This window comes from Acyrthosiphon pisum, chromosome A1, assembly GCF_005508785.2.
Source record: "Acyrthosiphon pisum isolate AL4f chromosome A1, pea_aphid_22Mar2018_4r6ur, whole genome shotgun sequence".
In the NCBI taxonomy this organism is placed as follows: domain Eukaryota; kingdom Metazoa; phylum Arthropoda; class Insecta; order Hemiptera; family Aphididae; genus Acyrthosiphon; species Acyrthosiphon pisum.
The window spans coordinates 53,324,541-53,334,807 of NC_042494.1; the positions used below are offsets into that span (position 1 = coordinate 53,324,541).

General features: G+C 27.4%; 2 protein-coding genes across 4 annotated transcripts in view; both read right to left on the reverse strand.

Moving 5' to 3' along the window:
- The window catches only part of LOC100160250 (probable nucleoporin Nup54), an 18,558-nt gene extending 13,540 nt beyond the window's left edge, over positions 1–5,018 (reverse strand). Inside the window, exons 1-6 of the mRNA XM_029487261.1 lie at positions 4,860–5,018; positions 4,686–4,777; positions 3,928–4,167; positions 3,762–3,863; positions 3,073–3,243; positions 2,808–2,958 (exon numbers count right to left, since the gene is read on the reverse strand). Of these exons, the coding sequence (XP_029343121.1) occupies positions 2,808–2,958; positions 3,073–3,243; positions 3,762–3,863; positions 3,928–4,167; positions 4,686–4,764 (743 nt within the window). The 5' untranslated portion in view covers positions 4,765–4,777; positions 4,860–5,018. The remainder of the gene's footprint in view (positions 1–2,807; positions 2,959–3,072; positions 3,244–3,761; positions 3,864–3,927; positions 4,168–4,685; positions 4,778–4,859) is intronic.
- Positions 5,019–7,154: 2,136 nt separating this feature from the next.
- Positions 7,155–10,267, reverse strand: part of Shmt1 (serine hydroxymethyltransferase 1 (soluble)) — a 5,131-nt gene continuing 2,018 nt past the window's right edge. For all 3 annotated transcript variants that reach the window (NM_001160341.1, NM_001160340.1, NM_001160339.1), the window contains 5 exon segments: positions 7,155–7,524; positions 7,591–7,707; positions 7,782–8,129; positions 8,192–8,404; positions 8,475–8,657. In NM_001160341.1, the coding sequence (NP_001153813.1) occupies positions 7,367–7,524; positions 7,591–7,707; positions 7,782–8,129; positions 8,192–8,404; positions 8,475–8,657 (1,019 nt within the window). In that variant the 3' untranslated portion in view covers positions 7,155–7,366.

Sequence of the window (10,267 nt, forward strand, 5' to 3'; positions counted from 1 at the left end):
GTAATGAAACGTAACGACCTATTAGTTATTATAAGTATTATTTTCTACGTTCTTAAAATAAGTTACCTGTGATTTATGAATGTACTTATTGTACAATATATGACAAAAACAAGGGGCTAGAAAATTTACAAAATCAATCAAGTTTATTTACGATTCCAAAAGTTTTAGATAATAAATAATAATGAACAATATTATTTAAGATCCCAGGAATTATTACTTATACATTTTGTCCATGTATAACATTAAGGCATTAACAATGTACCTAATGTACATACTACTTATAAGTTGTTATGGACTGATTTTGTAATTATTTAAAAAAAAAAGTAACGTTATTTGTAATTCTCAACTTTTTGAATCAAAAAGTGAAGTAAAGTGATAAAAATAATGTCGGGTAACGTGAATGTGATTTAAATAAAACATTTAATGACTCAATTGTTCAGCTGTATAGTGTTATGGTTTTTTACCAGGCTTCTCCAAATAATATTTATTCATTTTTTGGTAAAACTCAGTTTTTTTTTTATACTCATCCACTACGTAGAGGCACATAGACGCAATTTCAAATTTTGACTTGCGGGAGGGGCTTGCCCCCCCCCCCAATCTTTTCATGAAAAGTTTGATTTCACAAGTGGCTACGACATATATATTATTATTACATACTTGGAACCTTAATGGTGAATTAATATCATTGTATAACATTTCTAATTGATTTTTAATTGTTCCTTCTTCAGGTCTAAGAGCCATTCCTGCATTTAATATGACCATTTGGCCTACTAATACTTTAACAATCCTGTGTGTTAATTGATCCATTTTGTCTGTATATTGTTCAAGCTTAGATTCAACTCTTGTTTTTTTCTTAGCTAATTCTGATAGTTTGTCTGCCATGCTGCTAAGTGTTAACTTATGTACAGTAACTTGTTCATTATGACATTTATACTTCCAACATAACTCTGAAAAACCAACAATCGGCACTGGTATGAATACTGCTGGATTTGGATTATCTGCTTGAGATTGTTTCCACACTCGTAAATCAATTCCTGTAAGATATAATTAAATAGGTTTTAATAAAGCTATAACAATACCAATATTACATTAATAATTAAAATACTAATATAATATAATAACGTCATAGTGATTAATGATATCGAATTTCAAGAAAAAAAAATGATAGAACAAAAGATGGCTAAATTTGGAACACTACATTTGTACTGAGCTTTGAACCTATGAACTGATATCATGATAATATTGAGTTCAAGTTAAAAAAGAGTACGTTAGCTGGAATCGAAAAATAAAACAATGGGGACTTAAAATTGAAAAATTACATCTTCCTTCAAATGATGGACTGAACATAACTTCTTACCTCTTATCTTGCAACTATCAATCTTCATACAAATAATTGGTATTTACAAAATGCGAGTATACAAGTAACAACTACTTATGAACAATTTATATAAATATTTTAGAACAATAATTTAAATTAAACAAATTTTAATTTTTTTTTTTTTAATTCACAATTAAATTATACTCCATACCTGTAATGAAGCATATCATCATAATCATAAAGTTGTTATTAAATTGAATTTGAATAAAATATTCAATAACATTTTTGCAAAATAAAAATTAATATAGGTAATATGTTAAAAATATATTATATAAAACAAAACATTCTAAAATATCCTTCCGTTATAACTTATAATTAGTATTATTAAGGGGGCTCTCAAAATATAAATATAAATATTAGAGGATCTCTATCCCCTCCCAATTCAAACACTGTGAATATAGTTAAATATACTTGGTTAGCTTTACTTTATAGCATATTTATGCTTTAGTTATCACGTTCATTTTGCCTTATGATTATAAATAAAGTGAAGTATGTATTACAATAAATTATAGTTTATGATTAGTTAAAAATTTTTATACCAGCAGGTGAATTTTCATAATATTCGCATAGATTTTCTTCAGTAAAACCAGTATATGGAAATATATTTTCGACGCCCATACTTGATAATTGTTGCTTGGGAGCTGGTTGCATTAGATAGTTAATTATATCAATATTAGAAATTCGTTTTGTACTTCCTAGAATCACATCGCAATTATTTGGATTATTATTTGGTTTTCTCTTAAAATGAAAATTTACAGAACACACCATTTTGAAGTTTTTCTTCGACATATATTAAAACCATTGATTTGGTTTCTGTATACAATTTTAATGTATCTAAATGTATACTTAAATTTGGATTACTTCCTAATACTGCAAATAAATTAGATGTGAACTGTACTTCTTGTTTTCTAAAAAATAAAATAAAATAATAACAAGTAATTCAAAATTAATAGATAATAAAATAATAGGTAATTCAAATAATTTAAATTTTGAAATAATTTTATCTATGTTTGTAAAAAATATACTGAAAATTAATGAAAACGAAAATAAAAATTTTAAATGAGAAGAATTATAATAAACCAAAATCATTGTACATATTACTTAATAGGAGTAGTTTTCAGTGGTGTTATTTTAACATTACAGGAGTGTTATTAAGATTTAAACTTAAGTAAATAAGGACTAATAAACTATTATAGTTTATCATTAATGTATTTATATATTTAACTCGACACATTTGTTGTTATTCCTTTTGTGCTATTTTGGCAAAGATCCATTTATAAGTCAAAAGGGTGCAATAAATATTTTATGCATTACATCACGACAATTACAAACCTATTTGTTATCATACCTATTTATTACTTTTGTTTAAATTAATAATAAATAATAGATATTAATTATTAACATTTCTATTTTTAAAAACTATAATAACCTTATTTCATCCATTTTTTTATTAATATTAATTGCCACAAGTGCATCTCTACTTGATGATGTTGGTTTCACACTGTATGTAATGGCTTTAAAACGGCAGAGCGGGTTTTGAGGAGTATACTCAACAGGTGGCATATTCAATCCATAAAATCCTTAAAAATGTTAATATAAATAAATGATAGTCAATATTCATAATAATAAACAAAATAATACAACCATTAATATCAGTAAATATGAAATAATACAGAATACTTTATAGATTATACCTTTTCCAGTACCCCAACAAGCTTGCAACAAGTTAAGTTTACAAATAACCTGATCTCTTTCATCTCCAAATAATTTACAGTTTACAATCGAATTAATTACTAAATCATTAGCATTAGGAGGGGGTTGTTGTTGCTGTTGTTGTTGTTGTTGTGGTTGTTGAGTGGTATTACCTAAAATTAAAAAAATTGAATAATATAGATGTATTAGATTTGAAAAATACTCTGAATCGAGAACATAACCAATGCAATGCGATGGTTTTGACTGTTTTATCAGCTGCAGTGGTTTTTAGCCATTCCTCCCCTCCCTTCCCATTTGGGACCATACATTTTTATCGAGAAGGAATGGCATATTATTATTCTATAGGGTATATAATACAATCTAATGTGTATGAATTAATTTATATTTTGTATGGGTTTTTATAAATACAGACAAGCTTGACCGCAGCTTGATAAGCAGACTGCTTAGTTGTTTTTAGCTTAAGCACAGAATAAATTTAATTTAATCTGTTCTGTAGCGTAAGTTAGTATATATTTAAAATTGTATTTTATAATTATAACTTAAGATAATGAAGTAGGTACATAATAAAAAAAAAAATGGCTTTATTCATTTTTTTACTAAAGGAACATATTTTAACATTGTTAATTGGATTAGCTTAATAATAGATTAAATAATTCTGAATAATATTCACCTTGACCAAAAGGAGTAGTTAAATTGAATGGAGATGTAGTTGCTACTGTTGTACCAAATGGCTTGGCTCCAAATGATGAACCAAACCCTCCAAATGAAGGAGCTACAAGAATTGCACTCAAAATTAAAAATACTATTTTATTTTTGATGATTTAAATATGGTTTACCAACTGATGCAGTAGGTTGTGATTGCCCTAAACCAGAAAATATTGATTGTGATGATGAAGCGGCAGCCGCTGCTCCAAATCCAAAAGTTGGGGCTGTAGTAGTAGCGGCTCCAAATCCAAATGTTGGTGCTGCACTAGTTGTAGTGGCTCCAAAACCAAAAGAAGAAGCTTGACTACCCGACGTTGTAGTAGAACCAAATCCAAAAGATGGAGCTACAGATGATGTTGTGGAACCATAGCCTTAAAAAAAAAATAATGTTGATCTTAGCATATTAAGTATTAAATTATGTAAATGATTCAATTTACAAAATTAGGAAAATCTTTAGCTTTTAAAGATTGTCACAATCAATAGGATACTTACAATGTACCACTTAATACTCTTAAACAATATTTTTGTTTAAATATTAAATATACATAAATACTTTCAAATTGTAGGTACATATCATCAAGAAACAATTTATTTTGATTGTGTTCATAATTCTAATGCCAGGTAACATGCAAAATTAATAAAGAATAATTTGATGGCTCAATAAAATGTAATAGACCGATCAACCTATCGGTTGAGATATTATAATACAATTATAGTTTGTAAAAATTAATTTTTACCAGTCAAATTCAATCATACACTGAATAAGTAATAAAATAAAGATGCACCACATAAATTTTAAACAAAAATAGGTAATACATTTTTCACAGTACTTTTATAAGTACATAAAAAAAAATATCTAAATTTGATACATTTGAGTTATAATCATTACCAAATGGACTAGCTGTTGTTTGAGTATTCATTCCAAAGCTGGAAGATGTAGGTGCACTGAAACCTGTAAAGCCTGTCATTCTTAAAGAAGACCTAAAAGAAAAATATATATATAACAGTAATAGTTAATCACAATTATTATAATTTGCAGTTTAAATATTTCTTATAAATTTACCAAACTATAGACTTATATTAGCCTTCAAAAGTTCAAACGTTCAAATATGTATTTTAAGATGATCATCAAAATTGAAAAATAACGCATTCGAGCATTTTTCCATTATCGTTATTATCATTGTTGTTTAGCTTACATGAAAATAAAGTTAGATACTTTCATAACCTCAAATTTAAAATATATTTTATCCGATTATATCACGGACTAAGATATAATCACAGATATGTATAATAACTTGATACCCAACTTCTTCTTATCAATGACGCTGGCAGCCATTTACAACTAGGGCAAAATAGTATTATCAGTATCAAGGTATTGATAAGGTGTCATCACTTGTTTGAAAACTTGATTGAAAATTTTACTACAGATAGTCGTCACCACCGGGAACGCTAAATGTCCTAAAGATTTTTAACTACAAAATAATTTGATAAATTTTGTCAAAATTTGATCTTTAAATGCTTATAAAAAAAAATTGTGCTTATGTATTTTTAATATTTTTCAACTGATATTGTAACAATATATCAGGAGCTTTGTATTAAATTTATACACTTTTTGGCCCAACAGATAAAACTTTGATGATATTTATAGAAAAAAAAACTAAAAAAATTTAAAACTGAAAATGTCCGTAAACAGCTCAAAAAGTGTCAAAATATTTTCAAAATTATATGGTGTATAGGAAATGCTAATATAAACATTCAGTAAAATTTTCATGTATCTGCAGTTATTCGTTTTTGAATTACAACAAAATAAGGAAATCGCTACATGTGAAATCGAGTGAATATCCAATGTTGTAAAAATTTGAATTTCAAACGATCATAAAAATTTAATTTGACTTTCTTATAGACATTTTTTTTTTGATAAAGGTAGATTAACCTATAAGGAATCTTGTATCACATTTTAAAATCTTAGTTCTTAAAAGAAAAAAATTTACGAATTATAAACTCAACATAATCAGGTAATTTTCTTGATTTTTCCATATTTTGTCAATTTTTGAACTTTAAATGCTAATTAAAAAAAAACTGTGACTAAGGATTTTTAATATTTTTCAAATGTCATTGTAACAATATAGTAGGAGCCTTGTATTAAATTTTCAAGTATTTTTACTCAACAAATAAAGTTTTATTGACATTCATAGAAAAAAAACTAATTAAATTGAAAACTGGAATTGTCCGTAAACAGCTCAAAACAAATCAAAATATTTTGAAAAAATTATCATGTATAGAAAATGGAAATATAAACAACCAGTGAACATTTCATGTATCTACAGTCATTCGTTTTAAAGTTACACCAAAAACCAAAATCAATTTTCTCGAAAACAGATTTTGCGTAAAAATTCCCATTTTTTCCTTAATTTTTCTTTTGTTTTTCACGGCGCTTTTGAAAACTATTGGAAATCGTTCCACTCAGAATCTAAAATTAATTTTGTTATGAAGTACAATATGTTTTTTTCTATTACATTTAATTGAAATACTGCCTGTCCATGTATACACCAACAAATATTTTTTTTATTTTTGCTATGCGATGAGGGATGTTGTCATATCAATGTGTCAATGATATGGCGTGAATGATGAATGCATAGTCCAGGTTATTAATTCAACTAGATATATCCTTTTATTGTGAGTCATACACATGTACAATACTATATAGTGACAGTTTAACTTAGCTAATATCCTATTTAACATATTCTAAATAGATTTTTTATTTGTTTAATTATATGGGATGATCAGCTTTTCAATAAATAATTGAACAAAACATTTTTCAATTACCTAACAAAAATGAAAAATTAATCTAATTTAAATAGATGTCCAGAATTGTACTTCCTGTTGTATAACAGAAAAAAAACAATAAAAATTAGATATACAAAAAATGTATAACTTAATATTTATAATTAATAACCACTGACCAATAATAAAATAATAACATAAACAAATTAAGATAATCACAGTCCTCTCAAAAAGGACATTGTTTTGATGACTGCTAAACATTTAGCCAAAGTTGAACTAATATAATTTTTAAGACCCTCACCTAAAGATCTATGACAAATTAATGTCGTAATCAGCCAAAGGCTTGATTTTAATACCATAAATGAGTAATTATGTTATTTATATTATGATAAATACTAAAATACTATATAATTTATCTGTTCATCTTTTTACTTATTTGGTTACCTTTTTTTTTATTATATTTATATCACGAATCACCTTACAAAAAAAAATACTGATAAATATTGAAAAACAATTTTTTATCAGATTACACTGTAAATTACTTGCATATATAAAAATAATAACATTAGAAACATTTTGTAATCAATATATACTTTTATTTCATGAAAAAAAAGGTGACAATTGAAAAAATTAACTTCGTTTTCCTAAATGCATTGATATTTTTTTTTTGGAATGTATAAAATTAATTGAAACAGTATCAAAAATATAAATTTGGAATTTGGCACAATTAATTCAATAATAATAGACTATTATAAATGTTATCGCTTTAGTGTTCAATAAAAATATTTATTGTTCAGGAATATAAAAGTTTACTGCGAAATCTTCTACTTCTTTCGTAATTTCTTTTACACGATTAACAAACACTGGATCTGAAGTAAGAGTGGATTTGAAGTTCACTAATTTTGGACCAGATACTTTTTGAGCATCCAACGCCAAGGTCAAACCTAATACATTACAATTAAGTTATACAAAATATTTTTAAAAAAAATGTTATTTAATATAATTAGTACCTTTGTGAATTAATTCAGCAACTTTAATGATATCATTTTCCACCATTCCTCGTGTAGTAAGAGCTGGTGTACCCAAACGAATACCATAAGGATTCATTGCACTTTTGTCACCAGGAACTAATATATAAAGATAAATTATTTATAATATTTTAATATACAATGAATTAAATATAAATTTCTCGATTAATTACCGGTGTTTTTATTACACACAATTTCTACAGTTTGTAATGTAAACTCTGCTTTAGAACCTGTCAAATTAATTGGCCGAAGATCAACTAACAACATATGCACATCTGTACCATCAGTGGATATTTTGTATCCAAGCTGTTTTAGAGATTCAGCTAATTGTTTACAATTGCTCAAAACTCTTTTTTGGTAGTCTTTGAATTCCTGGGTAGTTGCCAAACGCATAGCAGCTGCTATTCCTCCAATAGCATTATTGTGAGGTCCTCCTTGAAATCCTGGGAAAACAGCAGCATTTACACGGTCTTCCAAGTCATACATGACATTTTCACCAGTTTTTGATACTGATTTAACTCCTGTATTAAAAATATTTGTACATTAAATTTTGATAACTTAATAAAGTCTATTCAACATTTACCTTTACGATAAAATATGACTCCAGCTCGAGGACCTCTTAATGTTTTATGAGTAGTAGAAGTGACCACATCACAATATTCAAAAGGTGAAGGAATAACACCAGCAGCAACTAAACCACTAATATGTGACATATCAGCCATCAAGTAAGAATCACTAGCCTGAGCTATTGTTCTAAAACGTTTATAGTCCAATGTCCTTGGGTAGGAAGTTACGCCTATAACAATTATATGGTGTAAGTCATGTTTTTACATACATTTTTAAATGCATATATAATTCATACAAACCAGCAATAATAATATCAGGCTTAAAATTCTTTGCAGATTTTTCTAACTCGTCATAATCAATTAAACCAGTTTCCATATTTACGTGATATGGTAAAGTTTCAAAAAATATTGATGCTGCAGACAATCTTTTTTTTTGAGCCATCAGACCATGACTGATATGACCACCATCTGGTAAATCCAAGCCTATTGAAATGTATTTAAATATTAATTCATTTTCATTGCATTAATATGATGTACATCACACAATTATTTTTAATAATTAAATTAATAATAATAACTAATAACTAATAACTTGCCACAAAGACTTGGAAAATATAAAAATTATGAAATTATTCTTAATTTAGTTCTAATTCAACATTGTTTATTTCTTACATTTTATTTATTATATATATTGCCTAGTCTGTATATATAAAAAGACTTGTCCTGGGTGATTCATCATCACCTAGCCGGAACTGCTGAAGCTATGGATATGAAATTTTCAGTGAATGTACTTATTACTATGTATAGGCGCACTAAGAAAGGATTTTTTGAAATTCGCATTTTAAAGAGGTGCTCAAACAGGGATCTCGAGATTCACAATGGAAATTGGAAATTTATTTTTATTTATTTTTTAAATTGCCATTAGTTACAGTCTACAGTAGAAATTAGTATTTATTTATTATTGGTTTACATTGGTTATTTGGGCATATCAGGTATAAGCTAGCACCAAATCAAATTATTGAACATTGCAGCAAGTTACATCCAAAAACAGTTAAACAATCATAATTTTTTTAAGTTGCAATTTTTTACTGATAACGGAGTGCATGGGTTCAGCTTGGTATGAATGTTTGTGTGTAGATTAGACCTCTGGAAAGAAGATAGATTAATTTAATAAGGACTAAATTTGGTTTTTTTATTCATTGGATTTTAGTACGGTTAGGTTAGATTAGGATTTTGTATTAATTGATTATATTAATCCACTGTAGGTGGAATTAAGTAAAAACGACAAACTTTGTATAACTTTGATACTCTAGAGTTAAATCATACACTTACGTACAAACAGCACGGGGTCCGCGATCTACCGCAGGTAGATTGCCTACCTGATAATATACTGCTGCAAACCAGAATTTTTATTCCGGGCCACGAAAAAGTTAAGATAAGTTTTGAACACCATACACCGGTCACCGATTATTAATAACGAATTGAACAAAGTTTGAGTCATATAGAGTTGGTACCTACAATTAATGGGCAACAAAGTGCACGGGATCAGGTATGTTTGATAAAAATATATTTATCATTATTACCGCTAGAAATATTTCAATACGTTTTCATTAACCATTTTTTATATTTACTTGCCGATCACATTAAACGATAAAATTTGAATAAAAAATTATACATATCAACGTCCAGAGGCAAAATAAACAACCAATCACGGACGAAGCTGTGACGGGTCGGCTAGTTGAACAATATACTTAAATAATAATAGACAAAAACAAAACAGACCGAAGATGACAGTTAAGAAGACTGTCCCTATACCGCTATAATTTTTAGTACAACCGTCATCTCATGGTCATAGGCCTACACTCACTGCACACGCCGGATGGTCCCTTCGCAGTTCGCATAATATATTAATTATTATTGTTATCGTGATTCGTGGTGTATTATTTTACACAACACAATATTCCTACACGGCTAATAGTTATTTATATGAGTCACGCGCAACTACTATTATTATTGCAATATTTAATATTACGCGGTCGCGTATAATATATGAATATTCAATATATTTAGTGTTTGGAAAGAACAACATCGTC